The sequence below is a fragment of the Heterodontus francisci genome, chromosome 14 (genome assembly GCF_036365525.1).
Source record: "Heterodontus francisci isolate sHetFra1 chromosome 14, sHetFra1.hap1, whole genome shotgun sequence".
NCBI lineage: Eukaryota > Metazoa > Chordata > Chondrichthyes > Heterodontiformes > Heterodontidae > Heterodontus > Heterodontus francisci.
This window is the reverse complement of record NC_090384.1, coordinates 59,487,288-59,503,832: the sequence shown is the minus strand read 5'-3', so window position 1 is coordinate 59,503,832 and position 16,545 is coordinate 59,487,288. Positions and strand designations below refer to the sequence as shown.

Here is a 16,545-nt window from a genome sequence, read left to right as displayed (position 1 = left end):
ATTTTAACTTCTCACACGTACCAACCTGACTTATTTTTGGATTAAAATGACCTCTGTGCTTCTTAAACCATGTTGACCCGACTCTTTTGTTCTCTTGCTCAGTAATTCTTCAGTACTACTTCCCCAAATACTAATGTCTCTCACCAAAAACAGCCAAGAAGAAAACAAATTAAGAATAGTCAAGTAAAACTTTGTAACTCAGTGGCAGCAGGGTACAGCATTATCTTTCCAAATCACCATTTATTTTATTCACAGGATATAGGTGTTTCTGGCAAGCATTTATTGCCCGTCCCTAATTGCCCTTGAGAAGCTGGTGATGAGCCATGTTCTTGGCTTGCTAGGCCATTTCAAAGGGCAGTTAAGAGTCAACCACATTGCTGTGGGTCTGGGTTCATATATAGGCCAGATCAGGTAAGGGCATATTTCCTTCCTTGAAGACCATTAGTGAACCAGATTTTTTTTATGACAATCCTGCAGTTTCATTGTCACCATTACTGGTACTAGCTTTGTAATGCCAGACTTATTTCATTAACTGAATTTAAATTGCCACAGTAGGATTTGAACTCAGGTCTCCAAGATCATGAATCCAGACCTCTGGATTACTAGGACCTATAACAAAACCATCGTGCTACCGTACTGGCTTGAAGCCACTGCAAAATGAAAATTTCTACTCTTTAAAGAGTTCAAATTGAAATGATTTTGCACAATTTCAAACCAGTTCATAGGGATTAGAAATTTGTGATGCAATAATCAATTGTCTCCTGATCATCAATCTTACTGAACAACCACAAATTTGCACGGCTTGCCTTTCTAGAGCATAGTTATTTTTTATATTTATCTTGCAGAAGTATGGTCAAAATAAAGAAATTCTTTAAAAAAACACAAGCTTTCATTTGAACAGTTTAAAATAGCAATTCACATTGTAATTGTACACATAATTTTGAAATGCTTTATCTTTAAACCTGATTTTTATGTTTAATTTAATGCTCCTGAAATAAATAAAAAATAAAAATTATGGAGTGCTAGCCCTTTAAGAAGAGGACTTCGTACAGTTTTCACCTACAATGTCAGTATATTTATTAACTGCTATCTGCCTTAAAAAAGGTATAAATTCTCATCCCTATAAGGATTTGCTGCATGGTTGACCTTGCTGTTGAGATATTACCTATAAAAGTAATTTCTTTCTGCCTCTGAATTCCCTAGTCATTTTAAAAGATTTAACATCTTCAGCTGAAGTTTCAAGTATTTAACCTAATATTCGTAAATTATTGCATGAGTAGCACAATTATCTGATCTATTACCTCCAATCACAGCTGTTTTGTTATGTGACAGCACCAATCGGTATTGCCAGATTGTTAAAATTTATATATTCCTTCAGCATACATGTTGGATTGCAGGCCCTCCATTAATTCACTGGCTGTATGTAATATATCATAAACTCTAGAGAGAGTCTTATTATTACAGTATTATATAGAATTGCAGAGGTGATCAGCAATTCTTGCAGCAAAAAGGGTAGCTGGTTATTAAACTCTAAATATAAGAGATATGAAATATTTAGTGCCCAAAAAATTGTTATTTTGTAATGGAGACAGACATACGATAAAACGTTTTCCTTTGAAAATCTATTGCAACACATCATTAACCTCATTTTTTTGATCACAGATTTTGTTTTAATTCCAGGCTGTCAAACTGTTTAAAATTTAGCAATTTTTTTATTGGATGGGCTACAAGCTACCAAACTACTCTGCTTTCTCTAACCGCATTGGTATAATTCTCTAACCTGGTTGCTGTCCTTTCCATCATAAATAGTAATCAGCATTGTTACCACATCTGCAGGATATACTGTTTTTTGCAGGGAGAGATAACCATTGTACAGATATCAAAGTAAAATAGAGCTGGGCAATGAGACTATGTAAAAGAATGACATTTTGTATCATGTTACCATCTCATTTACAAGTAACCTTGATTTATGTTTCTTGTCATGCTCTGCCATGGGCAAAGTAATTAAGGATGACTTGTGGATAATAACCTGGTATGTATTTAATTCAAAACTCATGTTGAAATTATTTTCATTGAAATATATATATTTTTTATTGGTTCTTGGGAAGTGGGCATCGCGGGCAAGGCCAGCATTTATTGCCCATCCCTAATTGCCCTTTAACAAAACTTTTCCATCAGTTAGGCTATTATATCAGACTAGATTTTTGAAGTCCTCAACATGTAAACTTCAGCTCATCCAAACACAAGGGGCTGGATTTTCAAAGAGCTGCAGGTTCAGGAGCTGGTGTGGACGTGATTCAAAAATTGTAGTCTTGGAGGTCTTCTCCAAAACCCAAAACCTCCGGGACAGTCTGCAGTCTTCAATGTGAGGGCGGGGGGTGGGGGAGGGTGGAGGGGATGGGGAAGGTGCTCGCCTCCAATTAATGGCCCATTAAAGCTCAAGGAGGAACTTGTTGAGGGGCCAGGGTGATATTGGAGTGGTTCACATTGCAATTTTCAATGAGGATTCTGATGAGCCTGACCGGTCAGGTGCACAGCTGTTGGGCCCGCAGCAGGCAGGCGACAAATATCTTGGGTGGGCGATGAAATATTTGGGGCCTATGGGGATCTTGTGCTGGGCCAAGTGTGGGATTTTCTTTCAATTCTGGAAGAGCTGGCTCACCTTTTTATTCCATGGGCCCTTCCTGGAGCTGTCTGGTCCCATTGGCAAGGCAGGCCCCATAATGGCTTTGCCACTTGCGCTCTGCAGGCAGCTCCTGCAGATGCTTGGCGCCACAAATTGGGCACTGAGATTGACGTTTGCCCAGTCAGGACACTTACATTTGACGATTGTGTCATGTTAGCTGCACAGCTGAGGCATGGTGTCAGGACCCACAAATCATCCAGGTGGCGGGTTCCCGAACTAATTTTGAAAATTTAGCCCAAGATCCTTGAATATTCACTTTTCTGATATGGTTTGTTGCTGATGGTCCACAGAGTCCCCCTCTGCCCTATATTTCTCTCTCTTTGATGCTTTCAGATGGTCTACTCAATTTGGATCAGGCAAGCTGAGAAATACATTTCAAAAAATGATTGGGACAAGCAAATTCAAAAAGAACTATTAATCAAACATACATACAAATGAACCCCACAATGTACTTACATTTCAATTGAATTTTTTGGCGCCTCTCTCGGATATGTGACTGGATGCAACATTTATATTTTGACAAGGGAGCATTTATTGCCTATTCCTGGTTACCCTGAGATGGTAGTGAAAAGCCACCTTCTTGATTGAATCAGTGTGGTCCTCATGGTAATAGTATTATACAGAACTTCCAAAATATTACTGTAGTGATTATATCCTAATAAGTTGGATCAATTTATTTATTTATTATTTGTTCGTTGGGTATGGGCTTTGCTGGTCAGCATTTATTGTCCATCCTTAATTTGCCTTGAGAAGGTGGTGGTGAGCTGCCTTCTTGAACTGCTGCAGTCTATGTGGGGTAGGTACACCCACAGTGTTGTTAGGAAGGAAGTTCCAGGATTTTGACTCAGCGACAGTGAAGGAACGGCGATATAGTGCTAAGTCAGGATGGTGTGTGGCTTGGAGGGGAACTTGCAGGTGGTGGTGTACCAATGCATCTGCTGCCCTTGTCCTTCTAGTTGGTAGAGGTCACGGGTTTGGAAGGTGCTGTCTAAGGAGCGTTGGTGCGTTACTGCAGTGCAACTTGTAAATGGTACACACTGCTGCCACTGTGCTTCGGTGGTAAAGGGAGTGAATGTTTGTGGACGGGGTGCCAATCAAGCGGGCTGCTTTGTCATGGATGGTATCGAGCTCCTTGAGTGTAGTTGGAGCTGCATCCATCCAGCAAGTGGAGAGTATGCCATCACACTCCTGACTTGTGCCTTGTAGATCATGGACATACTTTGGGGAATCAGGAGGTGAGTTACTCGCCGCAGGATTCCTAGCTTCTGACCTGCTCTTGTAGCCATGGTATTTATAAGACTACTCCAGTTCAGTTTCTGGTCAATGGTAACCCCCAGGATGTTGATAACGGGGGATTCAGTGATCGTAATGCCATTGAATGTCAAGGGGAGATGGTTAGATTCTCTATTGTTGGAGATGGTCATTGACTGGCACTTGTGTGGCTCGAATGTTACTTATTTATGTGACTGAACTGGTTGTAACTCCATATGTACTGTCACAGAAATAAACTAATAGCAGGATACAATAAAGAAAGGAATACTTCATTTTGGTGAAATAGATCTAATGGTGGTTTGAAACTGACATATATTAACATTAATACATTTGGTGCAGAACCTTAAGAAAAAGATGGGTTTATTTATAGTTTTTTTCCAATTCTTCAACCCATGTTTAACAATAACCAAAAATTACTATTGATTGCAGCCCTCATTGACTAAGCAGAAGTTTGTAAGCAATAATCTTTGAGTATGTTTTGTAAAATTTTGTATCTTTTTCCTCTGTTGCAGGAAGGAGGAGTGGCAGTACTATTCAAATTATGCAGACAAGATGCTCCTAGTTACTTGCATATACATGCCCTCAGAGCACTATCATCAATATGTGGTGTGGAGGAAGGCATCAATGAACTTGAAAAGGTATGGCATTCAGTGTTAAATAGAAAGGACAGTGAACACTCTTTGGTCTTTAAGTTGACATTCGTGAGCAATTTTGTTCTCAAAATTTCAAAAGAATGTATTAAACACAATAGGGATAATTAACCAAACTTGGTCCTGCACACATCTGTAAGTTATTGGAAATACTGACAAGAACTGGCATACGAATGGTGTCCTGATTTGAAGAACATTCACTTTATTTTGAAGCCATTGATTGTGACAAGTAATTGGCTGCTGTGTTCTTATTGGCAACCAATAATGCATAAATGAATATTATTAAACAATAGAGATAAATGAGTAAGAGAGCACTTTGTAAAATATTTATACCAGTCTATCTATGAATTATTGATTTCAGCTCAGGCCTTAACTGATTTTTGTTTTGTTATGAGTGCCTGTTGGAGATTTGAGAATATATTATAAATCACTCTGCAGCTGCTGTTTAAAAGACTTGTGCTGATCAAACCTGTAGTGCCTGATAAAATATTATTTTGAAGAATACTCACCAATCAATTGCCACATTTCCTTTTCTGGTCTTTTGCTTTGTCCACTGGAATGTTTTGATTGCGGGCCATTGTTATGACTCCACTTTATATTTAAGGAATATGATAGATATGGAACTTTGGCCATTTTATATCACTGGATCTCCTGCAGTATTGCACAATGCAAATTAGACAATATCAGGCTGAATTTTACCCTAGTCGGACAGGAGCCGTCCACCAACTCAAAAGTCGGTGGCGAACCCGCCTCCGCCTGACCTGTGGATCAGGCCTGCATTTTACGGTCCCCAGGCCTTTAATTGGTCTGAGGTGGGGATTCCACCTCATTGAGGCAGGAAGTCCCGCCTAATGGAGCTGACAGCCAATCAGTGGGCCAGCGTTCTCTGTTCCAGCAGCACCACTGGGAGCAGTGGCCACTGCTGGAACTGCAACCCAGCCATTGGAAGGAAGATAAAGGATGGCTGAGGAAGGAAGGTAAGTTTTGGGGCCTCGCCGGGGGTGATTGATCGGGCTCCAGTGTGGAAAGGGTGTCGATTAGGGCGACAGGGGTGTGTTGGGTGTGGTTGGGGCATCAGGGGTGGCCCTCCGTCGGGCATAGGGTGCCTGACCATGAGGGCATCCCCCCCCCCCCCACACCCCCAGGCCTTCAGAGAGCCACCTGCTTTCATCAGGCAGCTTTTCTTGGGCCTGGGCTGCCGGACCGGCCAAGGGTAAAATCCTGGTGGAGGTGGGCAGAGGCCCTTAAGTGGCTGTTAACTGGCCACTTAAGGGCCTTGATTGGCTTGGGGTGGGCGGGCCAGTTTTCACCGCCAACGCCCTGTGCAAGGTGTCGGTGGAGGAGGGAGCAGGTTGGGAAGGGCCCCCTGTGCCTCCTGCTCCATTTTACATCCCCCCCCCCAGCCTCGCCATCTTCCTGCACTTTATGGGGGCAGGGCGTAAAATTCAGTCCATCATCTTTTTCTTATCTGTCTCTGATGTGTTGCTGTTTCTATCTCTGTTTCATTCTTCTGTTTCTGTCTAACTCTGCAAGGCAGGTGGTGTGGCACAGAGGTGAGCTGATAATGGCAAGCGTCCTACATTTTCTTTTGAGGATTGCAGGAAAAATTAGATCGGCAATCAGTTGCTCCCTTCCTATCTAATCCTCCAACTCTCATGCTTTTCCCTTCTGCTATCTCCCGCTGTATTCAATAGCCTTTGACCTTCCCATTGTCCCCTTCACTTTCAAATCAAACCCTACTCACTCCCATGGTTATCCCTACCTCAATCTTCGTAGGATGATAGTGTAGTACAGTACAGAAGGAAGTCATTCGGCCCATCGAGTCTGCACTGATTCTTTTGAAGAGCAATATAGTTAGCTCCAATCCCCTGCTCTTTCCCCATTTCCTTACAATTGTTTTTAGCCTTTAAGTATTTATCCAATTCCCCTTCAGAGGCTTCTATTGAATCTGTAACCGCCGCCCAGTCAGGCAGTACATTCCAAACCCTAGCCACTTATGTAAAATAGATTTTCTGCATGTCACTTCTGGTTCTTTTGACAATCACCTTAAATGTGCTCCCTCTGGTTATTGACCCTTGAACCATTGGAAGCAACAACTTATATTTATGTAATGCCTTTAACGTAATAAAATGTCCCAAAGGCTATACAGGAGCCTTATAAAACAAAATATGACACTGAGCTACATAAAAGAGAATTAGGTCAGACGACAAAGAATTGGTCGAAGAGGTAGATTTTAAGAAGTGTCTTAAAAGAGGAAAGAGAGGCAGAGAGGAAGAGGGATGTAGTGAGGGAATTCCAGAGCTTAGGACCTAGGCAACTGAAGGCATGACCACCAATGGTGGAACAATTAAAATCAAGGATGCTCAAGATTCCAGAGTTAGATGAGCGCAGATATCTCAGAGGGCTGTGGGGCTGGCAGAAATTATAGAGATAGGGAGGGGCGAGGCCATGGAGGGATTTGAAAACAAGGATGAGAATTTTGAAATCAAGACATTGTTTCACCGGGAGCCAATATAGGTCAGTGAGCAGTGGGGTGATAGGTGAAACGGATTTGGTGTGAGTTAAGATATGGGCAGCAGAGGTTTGAATGACCAATCTTATGGGGGGTAGAATGTGAGAGAGCAGCCAGGAGTGCATCGGAGTAGACACGTCTAGAGGCAATAAAGGCATGAATGAAGGTTCCAGCAGCAGATGAGCTGAGACGGGGGTGAAGTCGAGCGATGTTACAGTGTCTTAGTAATGGTGCGAATATGTAGTCGGAAGCTCATCTCAGGGTCAAATGTGACACCAAGGCTGTGAACCAACTGGTTTGGTCTCAGTCTGTTGCCAGGTAGAGGGTTGGAATCAGTAGCTAGAGAACAGAGGTTAGAGTGGGGACCGAAAACAATGGCTTCAGTCTTCCTGATATTTAATTGGAGGAAATTTCTGTTCATCCAGCACTGGATCTCAGATAAGTAATCTGATAATTTAGCAGCAATGGAGGAGTCGGGAGTGGTGGTGGTGAGGTAGAGCTGGGTGTCAGCAGCGTACACGTGCAAACTAACTCTGTGCTTTTGGATGGCATTGCTGAGCATGTAGATGAGAAATAGGAGGGGGGGGGGGTCCAAGGATAGATCCTTGGGGAACATGAGTGTTGGATCCCATCAGTTACAAAGGGAGACGAAGTCCAACCGTAACTTTTAGAAACTTTATTGCAGTATATGGTTGTTACATTGCAAGGATACAAAAGGAACAAAAAGCAAAAGTGCATGATTGGTTCATTCATCCCAACATTTTATTCTTGCATCTTATTTCAGTAGTTTCACATCCCCCCCTCCTTGAACTGTTAGGATGATTATTAAACAATAGGCTACTATTAAGCTATCTGCAGCTGTCCTGTTAGCTTCTGCTTGTTATTTTTTATAAATTGGCTCCACAACTGCACAGTTATTTTGTTAGCTGATTAGCTTACTTTTGATCTGTCCCCACAATGAGGTAACAGTGCAGGAGCAAGAAGAGAAGACATTGCAAGGGTTAATCTGGCTACAATTAGATTGATAAGAATGGAACCAACTCTAAGCAGTCCCACTCAGATGGACTAAAGTGAAGAGAGAACTGTTAGCAATTTCGTCAAGCATAAGGACCCAAAGAGGAAGTTGAGTTGTCAGCAATTTAGTGGGAATAGTTTTGAGGGAGAAGGAGATGGGTCTCAAGGACAAATGAGCTCAGAGAGGGCATAATGGGTGACAGGAGAGAAACTAGAGAAAGATGCCAGTTCAAAACTAAGGCAGGGGGATCTTTAGAGGAAGCATGGCCTGGTGGGCTAGGGAAAGGGAAGCAAACGGCAGAGGCAGCTGAATGGATGGTCTCGATCTTAGTGACGAAGAAGTCCATGAGCTCCTCACACTTATTGTTGGAGGTGAGGGTGGATGGTTTGCAACAAAGAGAAGAAGCCTAGGGTTATCTTTGCATTCCAGGATGGTCCTGGAATGGCGAGCAGTTTTAGCAGATGAGAACAGGACTCAATAGTGCTTTAGGTGCTCCAGCCAGATCTGGCGGTGGATGGCTAAACCAGTTGTCTGCCATATCCTTTCAAGCCTGTGTCCCTTGGACTTAAGGGAGTGGAGGTGAGGGTCATACCAGGTCATACCAGGGCCAGGGTGAGAGAGTGCAAATGGCTTTATTGCGGACTAGGGCATCAAAGGTGGAGGTGAGGATGCGGTTGAGCAAATCAGTAGCTGCAGAAATCCCGTTGCAAAACAGTTTATTTTCATTTACTCTAAATCCTTCATGATTTGAAACACTTTTATCAATCTATTCTTAACTATAAGGAGAACAACCCCGGCTTCTCCAGCCTAATCACGTTCCCTTAATCCGTCATTCCTGGAACCAACTGAGTAAATCTCTTCTATACCCTCTCCAACACCTTCACATCCTTCCTCAAGTGTGGTGCCCAGAATTGAACACAATACTCCAGCTAGGCCCACACTAGTATTTTATATAGGATGAGCATAACTTCCTGATTTTTGTGCTCTATGCTTCTATTTATAAAGCCTAGGATCCCATATGTCTTTTTAACTGCTTTGTTAACTGGTCCAGCCACTTTCAAACATTTGCGCACAAACACCTTCAGGTATCTTTGTTCTTGTACCCCCTTTAGAACTCCCCCTTTAGAATTGTACTCTTTAGTTTACATTGCCTTTCCTCTTTCAAATTGTATCATTTCATACTTTGCTGCATTGAACTTCACCTGCCATGTGTCTGCCCATTCCACCAGCCTATCTATGTCCTCTTGAAATCTATTACTATCTTCCTGACTGTGTTTACTACATTTTCAAATTTTGTGTCATCTGCATATTTTGAGATTGTGTCCTATAATCTCAATTCCAGGTCATTAATGTTTATCAAAAATAGCAGTGGTCCAAGTACTGAAACTTGTGGAACACCATTGTATGTATAACCTGTGTCCAGTCCCTAAAACAGCCATTTACTACAACTCTCTGTTTTTTAACCCTTACCCAATTTTGCATCCATACTGCTACTGCCCCATTTATCCCAAGGGTTTCAATTTTGCTAACAAACGTAATAAGTAGTACTTTATCAAACGCCTTTTGAAAGTCCATATACACAACATCAACTGCATTGCTCTCATCTACCGTCTCTAATATCCCATCTAAAAATTCAGTAAAGTTAATCAAACAATATTTGTCCTCAACAACTCTGTTCTGGCTCTCCTTTATTAGTCCATGTTTGTCCAAGTGGCTGTTAATCTTTTCTTGGAGTATTGTTTTTAAAAGCTTCCCCACCACCGACATTAAACTGCCTGGCTTGTAATTGCCAGGTTTATCCTTATCCCATATTTTGAACAAGGGTACAACATTTGCAATCTTCCAGTCCTCTGGCACCAGCCTTGCATCTAAGGAGGATTGGAAGATTGTGGCCAGCATCTCCGCAATTTCTACCCTTACTTCACTCAGCAACCCATACATTCCACCCAGAACAGGTGACTTATCTATTTTAAGTACTGCCAACCTTTTTAGTACCTCCTCTATCTATTTTTATCTCATCCAGTATCCCGGCCACCACCTCATTTACTGCAGCTTTGGCAAAGTCCTCTTCCTTGGTAAACACAATTTAGTCCCTCAAACATGCCTTCTTCCTCCACCCATACATCTCCATTTTGATCCCTAATGGCCTCACCATTCCTTTGACAATCTTTTTACGATTAATATGCCTATAGAATACCTTTGGATTCCCATTTATGTTAGCCTCCAAACTATTCTTGTACTGTCTCTACCTCTGTTCTTTCCTTCTTCACATCCCCTGTGTATTTTTTAGATTCAGCCTGAATCTCCCTTTTATTGTCAAGCTGACACCTGTCATATGCCGCCTTTTACTGTTTAATCTTACTTGTCTAATTTCTTATTATTCAGGGAGTTCTGGCTTTGTATTCCCTGCTTATCTCTTTTATTGGAATGCACCTAGACTACGTCCGAACCATTTCCTCTTTAAAGGCCACCCATTTCTCCATTACATTTCTGCCTGTCAATCGTTGACTCCAATTTACCTCGGCCAGATCTATTCTCAATTCACTGAAATTAGCCCTCCTCCAATTAAGTATTTTAAATCTAGATTGCACCTTGTCCTTCTCCATAACTAATCAAAACTTTATAACACTATGATCATGATTCCCAAGATGCTTCCTGACTGTGACATTCTCCATTTGAACCACTTTATTCCCCAGGATGGATCCAGCAATTCTTCCTTCCTCATTGGGTAGGAAACAAACTGTCCAAGAAAATTCTCCTGAACACATTTCAGACATTCCTCCCCTTCTCAGCCCTTGACATAATCAATATTGGGATAGTTAAAGAGTCCCATTATCAGCACTCTATAGTTCTTGCATCTCTCAGTAATTTCTTTGCAAATCTACTCTCTTCTTTTCACTATGTGTTTGTCTATAAAATACACCCAAAAATGTAATAGCTCCTTTATTGCTTATTAACTCCAACCTAATCGATTCTGTCTTTGGCCTATCAGGAACAGTCTCTCGTTCAAGCACTTTAATATTTTCTTTAATCAAAATTGCTACCCCTCCTCCATTTTTTCCATGCCTAACTTGCCTTGTATCCAGGAATATTAAGCATCCAATCCTCCCCTTTTTTGAGCCAGGTCTCATGTGTTGCCATTGCATTATATTCCCACATGGCTATTTGCATCTGCAGCTCATCAACCTTATTAAGCACACGTTATGTATTTATCTACTCGCACTCCAAACCTAAATCAGATCTTTTCGTATTTTCTTTGATCCCACCTAATTCTGTATTATTTCTAACTCTGCCTCTCCCAGTCCTCTGTGATCCTTGGTTGCACTTTTTAATATTACATTTTGTTGCCCAATCCCCTGCCAAATTAGTTTAAACCCTCCCCCAGTGCACTAGTTAACCTGCCAGCACGGATATTGGTCCCAGTTCTGTTCAGGTGCAACCTAATTCCTCCTGCCTTGGAACTGGTCCCAATATCCCAGGAATCTGAAGCCCTTCCTCCTGCACCATGTCTCTGACCACGCATTAACCTTCCATATCCTTCTATTTCTACTCTTATTACTGCGGAGCACTGGGAATAATCAAAAAAATTACTTTGAGGTCCTGCTTTTTAATTTCCTTCTGAACTCTTAAACTGCAGGACCTCAATCCTCTTATTCCCTATGTCATTGGTTCCGACATGGATCCTGTCCTCTTGCTCTTTTCCTGCCCCTCCCTCCCCCACAGAATTTTCTACACCCTTTTTGAGATGCCCCCTAAGCTGGCACCAGGGATGCAACATACCATACTGATTTCACATCGACAGTAGCAGAACTACATGTCTATCGAATGCCCAATTACTACTGCATTCCTACACTTTGCTGTACCTTCTGTGCAGTCCCTTGCTTCACAGTTCCAGGCTTGGGACTGCACTAATTTTAGGTGTCGTCACCCTCATTGCACATCCTCATTAAATGCTGAATATTGGTTTGAAAGTGTCATTCTTGCAGAGGCTTGCTGTAATTCCTATTTGGGTGGTCACCCACTTGCTTTTCTGAACCCCACCTGGCAATGGAGTAACCACCTATCTGGCTGAGGGGTGATCATTTCCTCGCCTTCTCAGAGCTGCAATGTCAATCGCCTCACCCTTAGCACTCTCACCATTTCCTCATCACTACCACTCACTAAGCCAGAGTCCACCTTACCCTGAACCTGTTTCTCGTTTCCAAGCCTCTCCTAACCTCCCATCCCATCCATTTCCCTTTTTGTTTTCAAATTTCAATTTACTTACTTTTTAAAAATGTAATCACGATAAAGAAAGACACTCTGCCTCTTTCTATGTATTCCTTCTCCAACACTTACCCTCTTTATATCTCTTCTTTGCCAGTAATTTGGATGTTTATATTTTATAGCCATCAATAAAATGCAGGTGATTGGAAAGCTTTCTATTTACTTCCAAATACAATTAATTTTTTTAAATTAACTCCAATTAGGATGAAAAAACATCAGATGTTTATGAAACACAAAACAAATACCACAATAGGTATATAATCAATGGAGTCTGTCATTTTATCACTCTCACAAACAGACCCACACACATAAATACATAGCATCTCTGTTTGAAAAAAGAAAACACTTAAATAAACTTTACCTGAATAAAGCTTTTGAAATTTGCCCACTATTCTTTCTGCAAATAATTTTCAGAATAACAGATGGAACCAGCTAGAAGCCAAAAAAATCCTCATCTCAGTTGATTCTATTGTATTGATATTGGAAAATTGATTGCATTGAATATGTTCAGATTATATAATACACATTCAACTAACAGAGTCCTAGCTCTGGGGAAAAATAACTGCTCCGAGCCCAGGCTTTTAGAATGGAAGTATCAAAAGTATTTTTAAAAAAATCCATGAATAAATATAATCATGATATTGTGAAGCATAGATTTTTGATTTTTTTTAAATTTTGTTTAATTTTGATCAGCAGTTTTTCTAATAATGCATTGTCATTAATTTGTGGGGAAAAGATAATAAAGTACCACAAATGGCGCTACAGTGAATTGTGATGGGTCTGTTTTCGGGTTGAGGTTGGAAGCCTTATTTGAGTGCCAACTACTGCCATTACAGGGAAAAATAAAGGGGAGGTGTGAACATTTTAACATTGAAATTTCCATTGAAAATTTGACATTGTCATTTTCAATGGAGTATGCGACCTAAGCAATGTTCCCAATAAGGTGTGTATGTGCACAGCTGCTCAACAATCTGGAATGTACCACGCATTGAGATAAATAGGCTGGTCATGACAGTGAGCACAAGCAAGGGATGTGGCTGAACAGCAATTCCCAATGGCAAAATTGCGAGCAGCTAGAGATAGAGTATGAAAAAGTACAGCTGTGATTGGAGGAGCAGCAAGTGGGGGAGAGAGGGAATCTGTGATTGGAGGAAAAGCGAGATCAAGCAGACGATTGGCTGGAGGAGAGGGGAGGTGTGTGTAGAGGTCAGCAGTGCATGACAAGATGGGTGGGAGGCGAGGAGCTGGTCATGGCCTCAAAGCCCCAGGAGAGATTGAGATTCAGATGCTGAGAGAACTCTGGATTCATCGATCAAGGGTTGGGGAAGGAGAAGAGACTCGGGAAAATTCCCCAGTAGCCAGTCAGCCTGTGAGGGTAGGGGCTGAGCCAGATGAAAGAAATGGGGCCTGCTGAGTGTCTGATTGACAGCCCTGGATTAGAGTGAGAGTCGGGAGTGCTCCTCGTTCAGAAGCTTTCAGTGGCCCAGGACCCAACCTGGAGCCGAATGACCTGAAACCTTAACAGCAAATAAAGGTTACAAACCCAGTGGACTAAGCCCAGACTTTAAGCTGTGTGCAACCACCCCACTTCTTTTGCATTTTATCTAATCTTCTGAAAGTGTGAGCTGTTGTGTTGGGAATGAGGAGCTAAAAGTCCACATGTGGGATGTGTGAGGAGAGACAGAATGGGATGAATGGGAGGAGGAGTAGAATGGAATGTGTGAGGAGAGGAAGAGTGCAGCTAGTGAGCCAAGTGAGAATGGGACATGTGAGAGGAGGGGTAATGCAGAGGTGGTCATCAGCAGGCAGGATACGACGTTTGAACGCTGGAATGGAGAGAGAGAGAAAGGAGTGAGCCCCACTTGGGTCCGCTCTTGTCAGAGTCCAGTTTTTTTTATTCGTTCATGGGATGTGGGCATCACTGTCTAGGTCAGCATTTATTGCCCATTCCTAACTTCCCTTAAGAAAGTGGTGGTGAGCTGCCTTCTTGAACTGCTGCAATCCATGTGGGGTAGGTACACCCACAGTGCTGTTAGGAAGGGAGTTCCAGGATTTTGACCCAGTGACAGTGAAGGAATGGTGATATAGTTCCAATTCAGGGTTGTGTGTGGCTTGGAGGGGCACTTGCAGGTGGTGATGTTCCCATGAATCTGCTGCTCTTGTCCTTCTGAGTGGTAGAGATTGCGGCTTTGGAAGGTGCTGCCAAAGGAGCCTTGGCGCATTGCTGCAGTATATCTTGTAGATGGTACACACTGTTGCCATTGTGTGTCGGTAGTGAAGGGAGCGTATGTTTGTGGATGGGGTGACAATCAAGCAGGCTTCTTGGTCCTGGATGGTGTCGATCTTCTTGAGTGTTGTTGGAGCTGCACCCATCCAGGCAAGTGGAGAGTATTCCATCACACTCCTGACTTGTGCCTTGTAGATGGTGGACAGGCTTTGGGGAATCAGGAGGTGAGTTACTCGTCACAGGATTCCTAGTCTCTGACCTGCTCTTATAGCCGCGGTATTTATATGGCTACTCCAGTTCAGTTTCTGGTGAATGGTAACCCCCAGGGTGTTGATAGTAGGGATTCAGCGATGGTAATGCCATTGAATTTTAAGGAGAGATGGTTAGATTCTTTCTTGGTGAAGATGGTCATTGCCTGGCACTTGTGTGGTGCAAATGTTACTTGCCTCTTATCAGCCCAAGTCTGGATATTGTCCCAGTCTTGCTGCATTTCTACATGGACTGCTTCAATATCTGAGGAGTCATGAATGGTGCTGAACATTGTACAATAATCAGTGAACATCCCTACATTTGACCTAATGATTGAAGGAAGGTCATTGATGAAGCAGCTGAAGATGGTTGGGCCGAGGACACTACCCTGAGGAACTCCTGCAGTGATGTCCTGGAGCTGAGATGATTGACCTCCAACAACCACAACCATCTACATTTGCGCTAGGTATGACTCCAACAAGTGGAGAGTTTTCCACTGATTTCCATTTACTCCAGTTTTGCTAGGACTCCTTGATGCCATACTCGGTCAAATGCTGCCTTGATGCAGCCTGCTGCAGAGAAACAGCAGCTTAAGACACACAGCTGGATGTGTGGGGGGTGGGGGGCATGTGACATGACAGTCACCCAGAGATTCAAGCATGGTCGTTATCAGTGTGTATTTCTTCTTGCAGCTTAATAGTCCATGGCTGGGGATTTCTTACCAGGGTGCCATTGTTCAAGTGATAGTCTTGATGCCTTGCTAATGGGAACAGGCAGTTCCCTTAAATTTCCCACGTCTTGGTTCTTGCTGGGACAGGGTAGACACTTTGGGCTGGATTTTACCAAGCCGCTGACATCATGATCCGTGGCGGGATGGGGTGGGGGCCTGAAGATGGGTCACAATGAGGCCCATCATGGATCTCGATGCAGGAGGGCCCGTCCTGATCCTCACGGCGGCAGCGAGGCTCTGTGGCGGCCCTCCCACCACTTGGTGACATGACGTGGATTTATTTTAGATAATCTTTTTGTGCTATTTGAGCTTAACATAGGCATCATTGATCAAATCTGTTCCCATCATCTACCATCTGATTCAAAAACCTGTTTGGCAGCCTTTTAAATATGTAAGCTGATTCAGCCTTGTTCCTAGGTCACTATTTCCAGAATAGCGATCTATGCATCAGCCAGTTTGCATCATGTTATAGGTGATACAATTACAAAAATATCAAGAAACATTTGTGTACACTGGATTCAACAAGGACTATGGGCCCATCAACATCCTGAATGTCGGATGTAGTGCTGAAGACTTGTGCTGCCGAACTAGCTGCACCTCAAGCCAAGCTGTTCCAATGCAACCACAACACTGGCATCTACCTGACAAAATGGAATATTGCCAGGTATCTACTGTCCACAAAAAGCAGAACAAATCCAGTCTGGCCAGTTATTACTCCATCAGTCTATTCTCAATCATCAGAAAAGTGATGGAAGGTGTTATCGACAATGCTATCAAATAATACTTACCAATAATCTGCTCACTGATGCTCATTTTGGGTTCCACCAGTACCACTCAGCTCCAGATCTCGTTGCAGCCCAAGTCCAAACATGGACAAAAGTGCTGAATGCCTGAGCTAAGAGTTCCTGCCCTTGACATCAAGGCAGCATTTAATCAAT

The 16,545-nt window shown here is 42.6% G+C and overlaps 1 protein-coding gene across 1 annotated transcript in view; it reads left to right on the top strand.

The window, feature by feature from the left end:
• Window positions 1-16,545, top strand: part of LOC137377309 (protein inscuteable homolog) — a 358,743-nt gene that overhangs the window by 172,749 nt on the left and 169,449 nt on the right. Inside the window, exon 5 of the mRNA XM_068046873.1 lies at window positions 4,471-4,596. Coding sequence (XP_067902974.1) covers window positions 4,471-4,596 — 126 coding nt within the window. The remainder of the gene's footprint in view (window positions 1-4,470; window positions 4,597-16,545) is intronic.